This window comes from Ranitomeya imitator, chromosome 9 (assembly GCF_032444005.1).
Source record: "Ranitomeya imitator isolate aRanImi1 chromosome 9, aRanImi1.pri, whole genome shotgun sequence".
In the NCBI taxonomy this organism is placed as follows: domain Eukaryota; kingdom Metazoa; phylum Chordata; class Amphibia; order Anura; family Dendrobatidae; genus Ranitomeya; species Ranitomeya imitator.
Genome location: NC_091290.1, coordinates 627,175 through 646,664, shown reverse-complemented (window position 1 = coordinate 646,664; position 19,490 = coordinate 627,175). Strand labels below are relative to the sequence as shown.

The window sequence follows — 19,490 nt, the reverse complement described above, 5'->3', positions numbered from 1 at the left end:
GGTACAATCCCTTCATCACATACAGCACTGGGTACAATCCCCCCGTCACATACAGCGCAGGGTACAATGCCCCCGTCACATACAGCGCAGGGTACAATCCCCCCGTCACATACAGCGCAGGGTACAATCCCCCCGTCACATACAGCGCAGGGTACAATCCCTTCATCACATACAGCACTGGGTACAATCCCTCCGTCACATACAGCGCAGGGTACAATCCCCCCGTCACATACAGCGCAGGGTACAATCCCCCCCCCCCGTCACATACAGCGCAGGGTACAATCCCTTCATCACATACAGCGCAGGGTACAATCCCTTCATCACATACAGCGCAGGGTACAATCCCTTCATCACATACAGCGCAGGGTACAATCCCCCCCCCGTCACATACAGCGCAGGGTACAATCCCTTCATCACATACAGCGCAGGGTACAATCCTTTCATCACATACAGCGCAGGGTGTACATACTTTACCTCTGTCGGTGCCGGTGGACAGACATTTGAAGATGACCATTCTCATGTCCAGGCCGTCCTGCAGCCACAGCTTGTCCATAATCTTAATCATCTGCAGGGCGAGCATGTCCTGACGCAGATCCTCACCCACCTGAGATACAGGATACAGCAGGAATTCGGCCTCGAAGCAGAGTAAGCTACACACATGGATGAGATGTTACCTTAAACATGGAATGGATCTCCTCTCCCATGGGATCCGCGTTCACCATTACCACTTTAAGGGGAACAGCGTTAGAATTGAAGAAAGAGCAAACCTGCAGAGGACGAGTACGAGCGGGTCACATACAGACGGCATGATGGAATACACAAAGGTCAGCCTGCTGCTCCTCCTCATATATACACAGGTCATCCTGCTGCTCCTCTTCATATATACACACAGGTCATCCTGCTGCTCCTCCTCATACATACACAGGTCATCCTGCTGCTCCTCCTCATATATACACACAGGTCATCCTGCTGCTGCTCCTGATATATACACACAGGTCATTCTGCTGCTCCTCCTCATATATACACACAGGTACTCCTGCTGCTCCTCCTCATATATACACACAGGTCATCCTGCTGCTCCTCCTCATATATACACAGGTCATCCTGCTGCTGCTCCTCATATACACACAGGTCATCCTGCTGCTCCTCCTTATATATACACAGGTCATCCTGCTGCTGCTCCTCATATATACACAGGTCATCCTGCTGCTCCTCCTCATATATACACAGGTCATCCTGCTGCTCCTCCTCATATATACACATAGGTCATCCTGCTGCTGCTCCTGATATATACACACAGGTCATCCTGCTGCTCCTCCTCATATATACACACAGGTACTCCTGCTGCTCCTCCTCATATATACACACAGGTCATCCTGCTGCTCCTCCTCATATATACACAGGTCATCCTGCTGCTGCTCCTCATATACACACAGGTCATCCTGCTGCTCCTCCTTATATATACACAGGTCATCCTGCTGCTGCTCCTCATATATACACAGGTCATCCTGCTGCTGCTCCTCATATATACACACAGGTCAGCCTGCTGCTCCTCCTCATATATACACACAGGTCATCCTGCTGCTCCTCCTCATATATACACACAGGTCATCCTGCTGCTCCTCCTCATATATACACACAGGTCATCCTGCTGCTCCTCCTCATATATACACAGGTCATTCTGCTGCTCCTCATATATACACACAGGTCATCCTGCTGCTCCTCCTCATATATATATACACAGGTCATCCTGCTGCTCCTCCTCATATATACACAGGTCATCCTGCTGCTCCTCCTCATATATACACAGGTCATCCTGCTGCTGCTCCTCATATACACACAGGTCATCCTGCTGCTCCTCCTCATATATACACAGGTCATCCTGCTGCTCCTCCTCATATATATATACACAGGTCATCCTGCTGCTCCTCCTCATATATACACAGGTCAGCCTGCTGCTCCTCCTCATATATACACACAGGTCATCCTGCTGCTGCTCCTCATATATACACACAGGTCAGCCTGCTGCTCCTCATATATACACAGGTCATCCTGCTGCTCCTCCTCATATATACACAGGTCATCCTGCTGCTCCTCCTCATATATACACAGGTCATCCTGCTGCTCCTCCTCATATATACACAGGTCATCCTGCTGCTGCTCCTCATATATACACAGGTCATCCTGCTGCTGCTCCTCCTCATATATACACAGGTCATCCTGCTGCTCCTCCTCCTCATATATACACAGGTCATCCTGCTGCTGTTCCTCATATATACACAGGTCATCCTGCTGCTCCTCCTCATATATACACAGGTCATCCTGCTGCTGCTCCTCATATACACACAGGTCATCCTGCTGCTGCTCCTCATATATACACAGGTCATCCTGCTGCTGCTCCTCATATATACACAGGTCATCCTGCTGCTCCTCCTCATATATACACAGGTCATCCTGCTGCTGCTCCTCATATATACACAGGTCATCCTGCTGCTCCTCATATATACACAGGTCATCCTGCTGCTCCTCCTCATATATACACAGGTCATCCTGCTGCTCCTCCTCATATATACACAGGTCATCCTGCTGCTGCTCCTCATATATACACAGGTCATCCTGCTGCTGCTCCTCCTCATATATACACAGGTCATCCTGCTGCTCCTCCTCCTCATATATACACAGGTCATCCTGCTGCTGTTCCTCATATATACACAGGTCATCCTGCTGCTCCTCCTCATATATACACAGGTCATCCTGCTGCTGCTCCTCATATACACACAGGTCATCCTGCTGCTCCTCCTCATATATACACAGGTCATCCTGCTGCTGCTCCTCATATATACACAGGTCATCCTGCTGCTCCTCCTCATATATACACAGGTCATCCTGCTGCTCCTCCTCATATATACACAGGTCATCCTGCTGCTCCTCCTCATATATACACAGGTCATCCTGCTGCTGCTCCTCATATATACACACAGGTCATCCTGCTGCTCCTCCTCATATATACACAGGTCATCCTGCTGCTGCTCCTCATATATACACACAGGTCATCCTGCTGCTGCTCCTCATATATACACACAGGTCATCCTGCTGCTCCTCCTCATATATACACAGGTCATCCTGCTGCTCCTCCTCATATATACACAGGTCATCCTGCTGCTCCTCCTCATATATACACAGGTCATCCTGCTGCTGCTCCTCATATATACATACAGGACATCCTGCTGCTCCTCATATATACACACAGGTCATCCTGCTGCTGCTCCTCATATATACACAGGTCATCCTGCTGCTCCTCCTCATATATACACAGGTCATCCTGCTGCTGCTCCTCATATACACACAGGTCATCCTGCTGCTCCTCCTCATATATACACAGGTCATCCTGCTGCTGCTCCTCATATATACACAGGTCATCCTGCTGCTCCTCCTCATATATACACAGGTCATCCTGCTGCTCCTCCTCATATATACACAGGTCATCCTGCTGCTGCTCCTCATATATACACAGGTCATCCTGCTGCTGCTCCTCATATATACACACAGGTACTCCTGCTGCTCCTCCTCATATATACACACAGGTCATCCTGCTGCTCCTCCTCATATATACACAGGTCATCCTGCTGCTGCTCCTCATATACACACAGGTCATCCTGCTGCTCCTCCTTATATATACACAGGTCATCCTGCTGCTGCTCCTCATATATACACAGGTCATCCTGCTGCTGCTCCTCATATATACACACAGGTCAGCCTGCTGCTCCTCCTCATATATACACACAGGTCATCCTGCTGCTCCTCCTCATATATACACACAGGTCATCCTGCTGCTCCTCCTCATATATACACACAGGTCATCCTGCTGCTCCTCCTCATATATACACAGGTCATTCTGCTGCTCCTCATATATACACACAGGTCATCCTGCTGCTCCTCCTCATATATATATACACAGGTCATCCTGCTGCTCCTCCTCATATATACACAGGTCATCCTGCTGCTCCTCCTCATATATACACAGGTCATCCTGCTGCTGCTCCTCATATACACACAGGTCATCCTGCTGCTCCTCCTCATATATACACAGGTCATCCTGCTGCTCCTCCTCATATATATATACACAGGTCATCCTGCTGCTCCTCCTCATATATACACAGGTCAGCCTGCTGCTCCTCCTCATATATACACACAGGTCATCCTGCTGCTGCTCCTCATATATACACACAGGTCAGCCTGCTGCTCCTCATATATACACAGGTCATCCTGCTGCTCCTCCTCATATATACACAGGTCATCCTGCTGCTCCTCCTCATATATACACAGGTCATCCTGCTGCTCCTCCTCATATATACACAGGTCATCCTGCTGCTGCTCCTCATATATACACAGGTCATCCTGCTGCTGCTCCTCCTCATATATACACAGGTCATCCTGCTGCTCCTCCTCCTCATATATACACAGGTCATCCTGCTGCTGTTCCTCATATATACACAGGTCATCCTGCTGCTCCTCCTCATATACACACAGGTCATCCTGCTGCTGCTCCTCATATACACACAGGTCATCCTGCTGCTCCTCCTCATATATACACAGGTCATCCTGCTGCTGCTCCTCATATATACACAGGTCATCCTGCTGCTCCTCCTCATATATACACAGGTCATCCTGCTGCTCCTCCTCATATATACACACAGGTCATCCTGCTGCTGCTCCTCATATATACACACAGGTCAGCCTGCTGCTCCTCATATATACACAGGTCATCCTGCTGCTCCTCATATATACACAGGTCATCCTGCTGCTCCTCCTCATATATACACAGGTCATCCTGCTGCTCCTCCTCATATATACACAGGTCATCCTGCTGCTGCTCCTCATATATACACAGGTCATCCTGCTGCTGCTCCTCCTCATATATACACAGGTCATCCTGCTGCTCCTCCTCCTCATATATACACAGGTCATCCTGCTGCTGTTCCTCATATATACACAGGTCATCCTGCTGCTCCTCCTCATATATACACAGGTCATCCTGCTGCTGCTCCTCATATACACACAGGTCATCCTGCTGCTCCTCCTCATATATACACAGGTCATCCTGCTGCTGCTCCTCATATATACACAGGTCATCCTGCTGCTCCTCCTCATATATACACAGGTCATCCTGCTGCTCCTCCTCATATACACACAGGTCATCCTGCTGCTCCTCCTCATATATACACAGGTCATCCTGCTGCTGCTCCTCATATATACACACAGGTCATCCTGCTGCTGCTCCTCATATATACACACAGGTCATCCTGCTGCTCCTCCTCATATATACACAGGTCATCCTGCTGCTCCTCCTCATATATACACAGGTCATCCTGCTGCTCCTCCTCATATATACACACAGGTCATCCTGCTGCTGCTCCTCATATACACACAGGTCATCCTGCTGCTCCTCCTCATATATACACAGGTCATCCTGCTGCTCCTCCTCATATATACACAGGTCATCCTGCTGCTGCTCCTCATATATACATACAGGACATCCTGCTGCTCCTCATATATACACACAGGTCATCCTGCTGCTGCTCCTCATATATACACAGGTCATCCTGCTGCTCCTCCTCATATATACACAGGTCATCCTGCTGCTGCTCCTCATATACACACAGGTCATCCTGCTGCTCCTCCTCATATATACACAGGTCATCCTGCTGCTGCTCCTCATATATACACAGGTCATCCTGCTGCTCCTCCTCATATATACACAGGTCATCCTGCTGCTCCTCCTCATATATACACAGGTCATCCTGCTGCTGCTCCTCATATATACACAGGTCATCCTGCTGCTGCTCCTCATATATACACACAGGTCATCCTGCTGCTCCTCCTCATGTATACACACAGGTCATCCTGCTGCTGCTCCTCATATATACACAGGTCATCCTGCTGCTCCTCCTCATATATACACAGGTCATCCTGCTGCTCCTCCTCATATATACACAGGTCATCCTGCTGCTCCTCCTCATATATACACACAGGTCATCCTGCTGCTGCTCCTCATATACACACAGGTCATCCTGCTGCTCCTCCTCATATATACACAGGTCATCCTGCTGCTCCTCCTCATATATACACAGATCATCCTGCTGCTGCTCCTCATATATACACAGGTCATCCTGCTGCTCCTCCTCATATATACACAGGTCATCCTGCTGCTGCTCCTCATATATACACAGGTCATCCTGCTGCTCCTCCTCATATATACACAGGTCATCCTGCTGCTGCTCCTCATATATACACACAGGTCATCCTGCTGCTCCTCCTCATGTATACACACAGGTCATCCTGCTGCTGCTCCTCATATATACACAGGTCATCCTGCTGCTCCTCCTCATATATACACAGGTCATCCTGCTGCTGCTCCTCATATATACACAGGTCATCCTGCTGCTCCTCCTCATATATACACAGGTCATCCTGCTGCTGCTCCTCATATATACACAGGTCATCCTGCTGCTGCTCCTCATATACACACAGGTCATCCTGCTGCTGCTCCTCATATATACACAGGTCATCCTGCTGCTGCTCCTCATATATACACAGGTCATCCTGCTGCTCCTCCTCATATATACACAGGTCATCCTGCTGCTGCTCCTCATATATACACACAGGTCATCCTGCTGCTCCTCCTCATGTATACACACAGGTCATCCTGCTGCTGCTCCTCATATATACACAGGTCATCCTGCTGCTCCTCCTCATATATACACAGGTCATCCTGCTGCTGCTCCTCATATATACACAGGTCATCCTGCTGCTGCTCCTCATATATACACAGGTCATCCTGCTGCTGCTCCTCATATATACACAGGTCATCCTGCTGCTCCTCCTCATATATACACAGGTCATCCTGCTGCTGCTCCTCATATATACACACAGGTCATCCTGCTGCTCCTCCTCATGTATACACACAGGTCATCCTGCTGCTGCTCCTCATATATACACAGGTCATCCTGCTGCTCCTCCTCATATATACACAAGTCATCCTGCTGCTCCTCCTCATATATACACAGGTCATCCTGCTGCTCCTCCTCATATATACACAGGTCAGTCCGCTGCACCCCATGTACAGCTCTAACCCCCTGCTTACCTTCACATTTAGCCCTTTGGCCTCCATGCTGGGGTTTAGCGGCAGGCGGATGTTATTCTTCCTGAACAGCAGCTGTACTCGCTCCATCCCTTCCTGGAGGACGACCTGTAAACCACACGATGCACCACACATTGGCTCCGGTACACTGCTGGGGTCAGGGCGGCTCCCACTGTAGACGTCCCATGCGCCCATGTGACTGCCATCATTGCTTCCCCCTTTGAGTGGTGAGAGCACTTATGTGTGATTGCTGAGGCTGCCAATTGGCTGCAGTGGTTACATGTTCACCACGTAGACCGTGAGCATAGCCAGAGATGGCTATGGTCACCACATTACCACTGAGCTCCTGGCATGTCACACGACACTGTCACTCAGTGAGGCGGATGATGGACATCACAGCAGTCACATGGTGCTGCCCCAGCAGCGCTCACCTGTCGCCCTGAACCATTGGCTTCTCTGACTCTTTCTGCCACGACGCCCAGCAGCTGAGTGAGTCTGGTCTGCTTTTCCAGCTCCTGCCGTAAACCTTTACCCACAACCGAGAGGAGGGCACCGAGAATGTGCTCATAGCGGGGCCCGTGGTGCGGATCATTTAGGGCGTCCTTCAGCAACCTGCAACGACAGTCACACTGACATCCAGTGTCATCAAGTCACAGAGGCCTGGCATCAGACGTCGGGGCCTCCACCCCAACACATCGGGGCCTTCACCCCAGGACATCCGGGCCCCAACACGTCAGGGATCCCACACCCCTACGACATTGGGGGCCCCCCCCCCTCCAACCATCAGGGTCCCAACACCCCAGGACTAAAGAGGAGTTAATGTGTTCGGAAAACGTTAGCCAATCTCAAATTCTGCATGAACTTAGCACATTCGGATTCGTGTTCGCTTTCAAGACCATTTTTACTTAAAGTCGGCAAAATTTGGTCACAGTTCGGTAAATCATTGTGATTTTGTTATTACTTTGGCTAGGATAGTGGTGCTGTATGATGAGCGGTGTGGACGGGGGGACGTGTTTGAGGAAGAGAGGGGGCGCCGGAGAGGATAAAGGAGCGTCTGAAGAGACTACAGGAGCGGCGCTTTTATTTCTTTCCACTTAACTTTATGAACGTTGATTCCGACAACCAATCAGGGCACGGAAAACATCCACAACGTCATGACACAAGGTTTTCTATGATTGGTTGCCGAAGTCACATGTCCCTGGCCATATAACAAGCGGACATCTTGGGTTGCTGGCACCATTGTCGCTCCTGAGCTAGTGCTGCATTTGCGATCAACATGCCTTAGTGTGGGAATCTCACTGCGCTAAAATGTGGACTAGCGGGCCTTGCCAACCACCGACCTTCCCATCAACTCCATCTGCTTTTCCTTCCTCCACCGTCACCATGCTAAGTGTTCACACACAGGTCTCTAGCCGCAGAAACTACAATTGTTTACCCACCACAGTGAGGGAGAGTGAGAGCCAGTCAGCTGTTATGGAAGTAGACATGACTGCTGATTCTGTGTCACCTAGCACAACACATCTTTCTCAATCCACCATAACATGTCCGCCTGCACCTTCGTCACAGTCCAGCAGTTTGTCCTGTTCTCCGCCCTCTCAGCACTGCAGCCATCCCTCGGTCCCGCAGTTGTAGACACGTAAAAGAAGGTTTTCTCCTACACATGGCAAAACTAAGAGCTCGAAGTCCACCATCTCCAAACTGCTGACTACAGAAATGCTCTCTTTCCGCCTGGTGGATACAGACGGTTTCTGAAAGATGATGGCCGTCCCAGTCCAACAGTACCAGTTGCTCAGTAGCCATTACTTCTTTAAGAAACCTGTGCCAGCGCAACACCAGCATGTCACCAACATCACCCGTTCCCTGAAAAAATATATGTCTGCCAGGGTGCATTTCACCACTGACACCTGGACAAGCAAACATGAGCAGGGTAGTAACATCTCGCTGACTGGTCACTGGTGGTAGGCGGTCAAGGGGCTAATCCACAAGTCTTTGAATCCCCAAGGTTTGTGAGACAAACCTCTGTATTTAACACTTTCTCCACTGCTTCTGCCTCCTCCACCTCCTCTAGGGCCTCCACCTGTGCCCTCAACCTCTGCCTTAATCAGACACGCATTCCAAGAGTGCAGACATAATCCCCACCACCTCCATACTGTGCAGCCAGGGCTCACCACAATCAGGTAATGTTAAAATGAATATACCTTGGAGTTCACAGTCACACAGCTCAAAAGTTGTGGACAGCTATCCAGGCCAAGTTTGATCAATGGCTGTCTCCACTAAACCTGGAGCCATGGAAGGCCGTGTGCGGTAACGGTGCAAACCTGGTGGCGGCCCTACTCCGGGGCAACCTCACATACGTGCTTTGCATGGCTCACGTCTTAAACTTGATGGTACAACAATTTCCCCACCACTATCCCAGCCTCAATGCACAGCTGCAAAAAGCACGGTCGCTGTGTGCTCACCTCTGACGATCGCACCCCGCAGGTCATTGACTTGCATCGCTACAGAGGTCTTCCACCCTACCATTAACCGTTTGATTAGCGTTGTTCCGACATGGTGGAATTCCTCTCATGTTGCAGCGACTGTGGCAGCAGCGACGAGTCCTGGTACAGTATGTCCTTTTGCATAGCCAGGGCCAACACAGCACGGATGTGGTGCAAATCACGCTTGCGGAATGAACACAGATGAAGGACCTCTGCACCCTTCTGCACGGTTTTAAAATGGCTACTATCATGGTTAGCGCTGACGATGTCGTCATCAGCATCACTATTCCGGTCATCTACATGTTGGCGCACCCTTTGGATGGTCTGTGTGAGGAGGTGATGGGCCCAGAGGAAAAGATGAAAGCAGAGGAGGAAGCAGAAGGGATAACAATATCTCAAATTTCTGGAATGTCATCGAACAGGTGGGTGCCATGGGAGGTTGGCTTACAGCGATCGAGGGGGAGCTCATGGAAGCAGACAAACTGATAGTGAAGGTGCAGGAACCAAGGAACAAATTGAGGACGAGGTGATGGACGCGCTACAGTCAGGAGATGAAGAGGATAATGATCCGATCTCTGTTGTCCGTGGTTGGAGGGAGGGGATGGAGGAAGCAATCTTGAGTGTTACCCTGCCACCAACACAGCATGGACTTGGACCTCAGAGAAGCGCCCAACACATGAGCGCCTTCTTGCTCCACTATCTTCAACACGATGCCTGTATTTTTAGGGTTAGAAATAGTGCTGACTACTGGGTTGCCACTCTGTTAAATCCATGGTACAAGAGTAAATTTAGCCATAAGCTTTCCCCCGGAAAGAGATGCATACATGGTGTAGTATCGAAATACGCTCGTAGACAATCTTTAATAGTGGCTTTCCCCAAGACAGCAGGGAGGCACACAGAGTGCCTCCCAGTTCTAAAAATCCAACCCCGGGAATGTCAAGGCATCATGGCCAAATTATTAGCAGCAGCAGTATAAGTGGCATACAAGCAATTTCTGTGAGTAATTTAAAACATTTTTTAGACCAGTCCATGCACCAGCAGGTACAAGTCTGACACGTTGCGAACGACTGGAGAGGATGGGGCAGGAGTATCTGGAGCTCAATATCAAAGAGCTTGACTGTCATGCCTTTGAGGTTTTGTCATGCCTGCCAGCCAACGACGTGTCTTCAGCGCTGCTGGTGGTGTCCTGACGGATAAGCGCATCCGGCTGTCCCCTCAAAGTTTAGACCGCCTAACTTTCATCAGAATGAACAAATCATGGATCTCCGATGACTTTTGCACCCCAGTTGCAGATTGGGTTGTTTTGATCTCGCATTACTGCAGTTTGTGCCATCTTTGCGGTGTCTTCTGTGCCTGCTGTTGCTCCTGCTGCTACAAACAATTTTTTGAAATGTGTAGACTCCAAGTTGGGTCTCCATCTGATGGGTTGCCAGTGGTGGAAGGTGTGTCAGAGCCCCATTATACTGTTTCTACTCTGGAAATTGATGCCACTTTAGTGATGTGTGACAATTATTTTTTAAATGAGGAGACGCCAAGTTGGGTCTCCATCTGATGGGTTGCCTGTATAGGTATGGTTCCCAAACAGGCAGGCCTGCACTTTAAGTCAACTACCTGTGTGACTATTCTTACATTTTTCTACCAATATTACTGTATGAAACTGATGTTTGTGCAATCTTAGTGTGGCTGCAATAATAATAATAATAAAAAAAAATTGGAGGTGTTGCATGAGGTGCGAGATCTCCCAGCTAAGAAGGCTTACACCGCTCTCTTAACCAGCAAGTGCTTATTAAAGCTTAAATTTCAAGCTGAAAATCCTGGGCTAGACCCGGATACCTCATACATGGGCCATTTGCAAATTTTTACTGTGGGTCAATTAATGCCACTTTTCAGAGTGTCTGCCCCTAATTTTAATTGTTTGGGAAGCGTTTTGCTATCCCTTAAGGAGTTGTCTATGAGTATAGTTTTGCTTCCCATTTAATCCAATGGGGTTTGGATACGTCCGTTGGTGAATCCAAACCGAACCTTGAAAGGTTCGCTCATCTCTACCCAGGACATCAGGGCCCAAACACCACAGGGAATCAGGGCCTCCACACACCCCCAACACAAGGGGCTCCCTGTCCCAACATCAGGGCCCCTCCACCCCAGGAAATGAGAACAGTACCCCTCTCTCCGGAGATCAAGGCACCCAGGAAATCAGCGCCCCTCCCTCAGAGATGCCGCTGATACTTTCCATGCTGTCTGGTGCAGAAATTTGAATCTGCTGGGAGCAGGATGTGGGGCCTCCGATACCATTCACGTGTCAGTACTGGGCTGACTACTGTGGTTCATCAGCAGATAATCACTGAGAACTGGTTGTCGCCTGCCAGGTCGTCCTCCATGTTCATCAACTCTGTATAAACCAAGCAATGATTGGCAGCTTTTTGCATATGCACGGCATACACAGCTGTCAATATGTAGCATGCACAGCAGGCCGAGGGGGATGACAGCGTACTATGCAGAGCAGCCAAGGAGGGAGCGCCATGCACAGCGGGCAGGACACCATGCACAGGAGAGTCTACAGACAGGATGGCCGGGGAGGACGCAGGAGAGTCTACAGACAGGATGGCCAGTAAGGACACCTGAGAGTCTACAGACAAAACGGCTGGGGTGGACGCAGGAGAGTCTACAGACAGGACGGCCAGGGTGGAAGCAGGAGAGTCTACAGACAGGACGGCCAGAGAGGACACAGGATAATCTAGACAGGACGGCCAGGGAGAACGCAGGAGAGTCTACAGACAGGACGGCCAGGGAGAACGCAGGAGAGTCTACAGACAGGACGACCGGGGTGGAGGCAGGAGAGTCTACAGACAGGACGGCCAGGGAGAACGCAGGAGAATCTACAGGCAGGACGGCCAGGGAGAACGCAGGAGGGAATACAGAACGGACAGACGGAGAGGACACAGGAGAGAATACAGACAGGATGCAGTAGAGAATACAGACAGAACGGTTGGTGACGACGCAGGAGGAGAGTCTACAGACAGGACAGTCAGAGAGGATGCTATACAGAATAGACAGGACAGGCTGGGGAGGACACAGGGACGCAGGAGAAAATACAGACAGGACGGCCGGGGAGGGTACAGGAGAGAATACAGACAGGATGACCAGGGAGGATACAGGAGAGAATACAGACAGGGTGGCCAGGGAGAACGCAGGAGAGGATACAGAAAGGACGGAGAGGACGCAGGAGAGAATACAGACAGGATGCAGTAAAGCATACAGACAGAAAAGCTGGAGACGATGCAGGAGGAGAGACGGAGAGACTACAGACAGGACAGCTGGAGAGGATGCAAGAGAATAAAGACAGAAAGACTGGAGAGGATGCAGGAGAGGCTACAGAACGGCCGACGAGGACGCAGGAGGGAAAACAGAAAGTACTGCCAGAGAGGACGCAAGAGAGAATACAGAACGTACTGCTGGAGAGAATACAGACAGAACAAGTGGAGAGGAAGCAGCAGAGTCTACAGACAGGATGGTTGGGGAGGACGCAGCAGAGAATAGAGACAGGACAGCCGGGAGGACGCAGGAGAGAATACAGACAGGATGGCCAGGGAGTAAGAAGGAGAGAATAGACAGGATGGTGGAGGAGGATGCAGGAGAGAATACAGACAGGATGTACGGTCGGAGAGAATGCAGGATAGAATACAGAACAGACGGTCAGAGGACGCGGGAGAGAATACAGACAGAATGGCTGGTGAGGACACAGGAGATTCTACAGACAGGACGGCTGGGGAGGATACAAGAGAGAATACAGACAAGACAGCCAGGTAGGATACAGGAGAAGATACAGACAGATTGGCCGGAGAGGAAACAGGAAAGTCTACGAACAGGACAGCAAGAAAAGATGCAAGAGAGAATACAGAAAGGACGGTCAGAGGACATAGGAGAGAATACAAAATGGGCAGTCAGTGAGGACACAGGAGAGTCTACAGACAGGATGGCCAGGGGGGATAGAGAGAATACATACAGGACGGCCGGGGAGGATACAGGAGAAAATACAGACAGAATGGCAGGAGAGGACACAAGAGAGACTACAGACAGGACGGCCAAGGAGGATACAAAAGAGAAAACAGACAGGACTGCCAGGAAAAACGCAGTACAGGATAAAGACAGGATTCAGTAGAGAATTCAGACAGAATGGCTGGTGAGGACACAGAAGAGTCTACAGACAGGACAGTCAAGGAGGATACAGGAGAGAATACAGACAGGACGGCCAGGAAGAATGCAGTAGAGGATACAGACAGGATTGAGTAGAGCAGTGTTCCCCAACTCGGGTCCTCAAGAGCCTCCAACAGGTCATATCTTCAGGATCTCCTTAGTATTGCATAGGTGATGGCATTATTGTCTGTGCAGGTGATGTAATTATCACCTGTGCAATACTAAGGAAATCCTGAAAACATGACCTGTTGGTGGCTTTTGAGGACCGGAATTGGGGAACACTGGAGTAGAGAATACAGATAGAATAGCTGGAAACGACGCAGGAAGAGAGACTACAGACAGTTTAGCTTGAGAGGACGCAAGTGAGAATAAAGAACGCCTGGAGAGGACGTAGGACAGGTGTTACGCCGAAGGCGACGGGTACAAAGAGTGAACCCACTGGACCGTGGAACCGAACCTCCCCCGAGCGAGCACTACAGAGTGGGACCAACCCCTACACAGGGACTGTTAGGAGGCAAGCACAGGGTTCTCTAGTACCACGGAGGCCAGGACCAGGGATCGGCTCAAAGAAAAAACAACAGGGAGAACCGGGGAGAAGAACTAAGAGGGAAGGAACGGAGGGGAGCCAGGCAAGGAAAACAGGAAGGTAAAGACGGAGGAAACCTAGAGGAGAAGTAAAGGAGCTGAGGAAAAGGAAAACAGAAGCCAGAAAATGAAGGTAGAGATTGATGAGGAGATGAGAACTGGACTGAGGAAAAGAGAACACTGGAACTGAGGAACACGGGAACAGGTACTGGAAGAGAGCAAGGAAAACAAGGGGTTAAACAACAAACAAGACTGGCGAGGCACAAGGCAATAAGGCGGCCTAACTATGGCAGGGAAAACACGATAATCAGGTGCCTCCACAAAGGGAGGAGGGCCTGAAATACCTGACGCCAGTCACCGATTGGCCAGGATGTTCTGCTGGTTCAGGTCTCGCAAGAGGAGAAGAGCAAAGGGAGCGCGCGCGGTAAGAACCTACTGCGCGGGGCGTGGCCTGAGAGCTCATGTGAGCGGACGTGCGGCTGTGAGCTCCCGCCGCTGTACATTCTAAAATCCTGCAGAGCCGCTGCTGTTTGGTCCCTGCGGGGGGCTTACCGGCTGCGGGGAGACTTGGAGGGTCCGGCGGTGCTGAGCGGTGGTGCTGGAGCCGGCGAACATGACCAGGAGACGGCAGAAGGACGCGGGAGCCGGGGATGCAGGCGCAATCCAAGATGGCGCCGACACGAGGGAGAAGGCAGACAAGGAGAACGCCGCATGTAGAAAGCGCATGGAGGTAGCGGCAAAGCTCCAGCAGTTTGCGAGAGCGGAGGCCGCAGAGGAGGGAGCCGGAGCTGATACCGAAGAGGAGGAGGAGGAGAGCCCAGCAGGAGAACATGAGGTACAACAGGGGAGAAAGGAGAGTAATATGGCGGTGGCAGAAGGGGGACCCGAGGAAATGGCGCCAGAAGCTGAGCCTACCCTAAGAGACGTTTTTGCGCTAGTCTCTTCATGTAAACAGTCTCTGACCTTACAGATACAGGAGGTTAAGGGAGACACAGCCCAGATAAACGCAGCCATGCAGAAGATTGACAAACGTGTGGGGGAGGTAGAGGAGAGAGTGAGCACTGTAGAAGACCATATAGTGCAGCTGCAAAAAGCAGAGAAAAAGTTCACTCAAGCAATAGCTGAATTGGCTGCGAAAAATGAGGACCTTGAGAACAGGTCCAGAAGAAACAATATTCGCATAGTGGGCATCCCTGAAAAAGCTGAAGGGAGGAATCCAACGGAATATATTGAAAAATGGCTGTTAGAAACATTTGGAGATATGGCGCTAACAAAAGTGTTCTTTTGTAACTGGCTTAGTGATAGTAACTGGCTTAGTGATAGAAAGCAGAGGGTGGTTATAAATGGTATAGTCTCTAACTGGGTCGCTGTGACCAGTGGGGTACCGCAGGGGTCAGTATTGGGACCTGTTCTCTTCAACATATTCATTAATGATCTGGTAGAAGGTTTACACAGTAAAATATCGATATTTGCAGATGATACAAAACTATGTAAAGCAGTTAATACAAGAGAAGATAGTATTCTGCTACAGATGGATCTGGATAAGTTGGAAACTTGGGCTGAAAGGTGGCAGATGAGGTTTAACAATGATAAATGTAAGGTTATACACATGGGAAGAGGGAATCAATATCACCATTACACACTGAACGGGAAACCACTGGGTAAATCTGACAGGGAGAAGGACTTGGGGATCCTAGTTAATGATAAACTTACCTGGAGCAGCCAGTGCCAGGCAGCAGCTGCCAAGGCAAACAGGATCATGGGGTGCATTAAAAGAGGTCTGGATACACATGATGAGAGCATTATACTGCCTCTGTACAAATCCCTAGTTAGACCGCACATGGAGTACTGTGTCCAGTTTTGGGCACCGGTGCTCAGGAAGGATATAATGGAACTAGAGAGAGTACAAAGGAGGGCAACAAAATTAATAAAGGGGATGGGAGAACTACAATACCCAGATAGATTAGCGAAATTAGGATTATTTAGTCTAGAAAAAAGACGACTGAGGGGCGATCTAATAACCATGTATAAGTATATAAGGGGACAATACAAATATCTCGCTGAGGATCTGTTTATACCAAGGAAGGTGACGGGCACAAGGGGGCATTCTTTGCGTCTGGAGGAGAGAAGGTTTTTCCACCAACATAGAAGAGGATTCTTTACTGTTAGGGCAGTGAGAATCTGGAATTGCTTGCCTGAGGAGGTGGTGATGGCGAACTCAGTCGAGGGGTTCAAGAGAGGCCTGGATGTCTTCCTGGAGCAGAACAATATTGTATCATACAATTATTAGGTTCTGTAGAAGGACGTAGATCTGGGTACTTATTATGATGGAATATAGGCTGAACTGGATGGACAAATGTCTTTTTTCGGCCTTACTAACTATGTTACTATGTTACTATGTTACTATGTTCGCGGTAGAAAGAGCGCATAGGGTCCCGCCGAAACCACCTGTCCCTGGAGCGAATCCCCGTACCATGCTAGCCAAAATTCTAAACTATAGAGACAGAGACATTATCCTGAGGAAGGCCAGAGACATGACGGATCTGACAATTGGAGGTCAGAAGATTGCTATCTACCCAGACTATTCTGCTCTGGTGCAGAGACAACGGATGATGTTCACGGGTATAAAGAGACGGCTGAGGGAGTTGGGAGTGCAGTATTCCATGATGTTTCCAGCAAGACTGAGGGTGGTGGCGTTTGATAAAATTCATTTTTTCAGAAGCCGGAGGAAGCTACCCAGTGGATCGATATTAATGCTAAAAAGCTTAAAGGAAAAGGAGACTGAAACTGTGGGAAGAGTCTGATCTTGGTTACTTATCTGTCAGTTGGCAAAGAGTCATGTGATTGACAAACCAGGGGGTATGGGTGGTGAAGAAGGGAGCTGGATTGTATTCAGTTAAAGTTAAAGGGATGGTGTAATGGTTGCTGGGAAAGGGGGAGGAAGGGTATGCGGCATATTTTAAGTGTATGCAGGTTTCTTTCGTGTGTAAATAATTCTACGTTAAAATGTTTTGAGATACGTTATTTTTCAAAATGTCTGAAATCCTGTTATGTACAGTGGTGGGAGGAGGGTTGGGAAGGTAATGCCAAACGGAGTGTTCGCTATGGGCGATGATGCCCCACTCTTGAAAAGAGGTGGAATGGTTAGATGTGAGGGGGGAAGGGTGGGAGGGGGAGTTGGGAGGGGGGGGGGAGGGTAGTTAGACAGCTTGGGCTCAAAATTGACGATACTTATAGTGAAGATGAGCCAAGTGATGGGGACCCGTTTTAAGATTTTGTGCTGGAATGTGAGAGGCCTAGGGGAGAAATCCAGACGTGCCGCATGTTTGCAATATGCAAGAGACCAACGGGCCTCAATGATATGCTTTCTGGAGACGCATTTGGTAAGGGAAAAGGTGGATGTTCTGAATAGACGGTGGATCCAGAAGGGATATCATTCTACCTTCTCCACGTACGCAAGAGGAGTCTCAATCTTGGTTCCAGCGGGAGTTCAGTATGAGAAGGTGAAGGTATGTGTGGATGTGGATGGGCAGTACGTACTAATACGGTGTATACTGTATGGAGTGATGTTGTGTGTTGCAGCGATGTATATTCCGCCTCCCTACTCTAGCAGGAAAATTAGAGAAGTAATGGAGCGAGTGGAAAGATGGGGGCCGACACCGTTAATAATTATCGGGGATCTAAATAACATCTGTGATGAATATTGGGATAAAAATAAAAATACTCAGAATAGGTCGGAGGGACACATAACAACATTTGGCACCTATATACAGGAGATAGGTTTGATTGATCTTTGGAGGGTTAGACATATTGGGGAGAGAGGGTACTCATGTTATTCACCGGCGCATGCCACGCTCTCTAGGATTGATATGGCTCTGGGTAACAGGATTTTGGACACGTTGGTTGGGGAGGTGAGATATCTGCCAAGGGCCTTGTCGGACCATAGTCCAATTGAAGTAGAGGTTAGATTGGAGGGGGCTCATTCGCTAAGTGTGAGAGAATGGAAGATTCATCCTAATTGGTTACAGAGTATTGAGTTGGAAAGTATAGGACGGGAGGTAGCGGAATTCTTCCTCTTAAATGATGGAAGTACTGATGCTCTTACGATTTGGGATGCAATGAAGGCGTATCTGAGGGGACTACTGTTTAGGGACATTAGTAGGTGTAAGCGGAGGACGAGAGAGGCAGAAAAAGTGGCAGTTGAGGAGTTGAAGGAAGCAGAAGATGGGATGGCTACACTGGGAACCCCTGAGGCAGAAAGAAGGATGAAAAACGCACAAGATCATTTGGAAAAAATTCTGTTAGGCAAAGCCGAGAGGAAGCGGGATTTCCAAAGGGTATTGTTCTATCAGGAGGGAGAAACAGTGGGACATATGCTGTCGGTAGTGGCTGCTGCTCAGAGAGGTTCTTCATATATACATTCTTTGGACTCTGCTAGTGGAGGTAAAATAACGGAAACGCCTGAAATCTTGAGAGCCTTCGCAGACTTCTATGCAGATTTGTATTCCTCTCGGGTTGGTGAATCGGTCGAGGACACATTGACTTTCTTGGAGGGTCTGGATCTGCCGAGACTGAGTGAGACAGATAGGGAGAGCCTTGAGGCCCCTATCACTGAGGAGGAGTTGAGTCGGGCATTGATGTCCATGGCTAATGGGAAGGCGCCTGGGGTCGATGGGTTACCCGCTGAGATCTATAAAGTGTTGGCAGAAGTGTTGATTCCTAGATTAAAAATGGTATTGGAGGAAGCTAGGTCCTGTGGGCGCTTGCCAGCCTCTATGAGAGAGGCCATAATAGTGGTCATTCCAAAGGAGGATAAGGACTTGGGGAAACCGGAGTCGTACCGCCCAATTTCTTTACTAACTATTGATGTCAAGCTTCTGGCCAAGGTGTTGGCTCTCCGCCTCTCTAGTGTTATTGCGAGTCTGGTGCATTCGGACCAATCTGACTTTATGCCGGATAAATCAACGGCGATCAATTTGCGGAGGTTATATGTAAATTTGCAGGTAGAGTCTGACAACTGTGGTCGAAGAGTGATTGTATCGCTGGATGCACATAAGGCGTTTGACAGTGTCGAATGGGGGTACCTCTGG

General features: G+C 49.4%; 1 protein-coding gene across 3 annotated transcripts in view; it reads right to left on the bottom strand.

Moving 5' to 3' along the window:
• Window positions 1-19,490, bottom strand: part of PIK3C2A (phosphatidylinositol-4-phosphate 3-kinase catalytic subunit type 2 alpha) — a 231,923-nt gene that overhangs the window by 19,787 nt on the left and 192,646 nt on the right. For all 3 annotated transcript variants that reach the window (XM_069738457.1, XM_069738460.1, XM_069738459.1), the window contains exons 19-22: window positions 7,573-7,753; window positions 7,145-7,249; window positions 675-767; window positions 475-604 (exon numbers count right to left, since the gene is read on the bottom strand). In XM_069738457.1, the coding sequence (XP_069594558.1) occupies window positions 475-604; window positions 675-767; window positions 7,145-7,249; window positions 7,573-7,753 (509 nt within the window). The remainder of the gene's footprint in view (window positions 1-474; window positions 605-674; window positions 768-7,144; window positions 7,250-7,572; window positions 7,754-19,490) is intronic.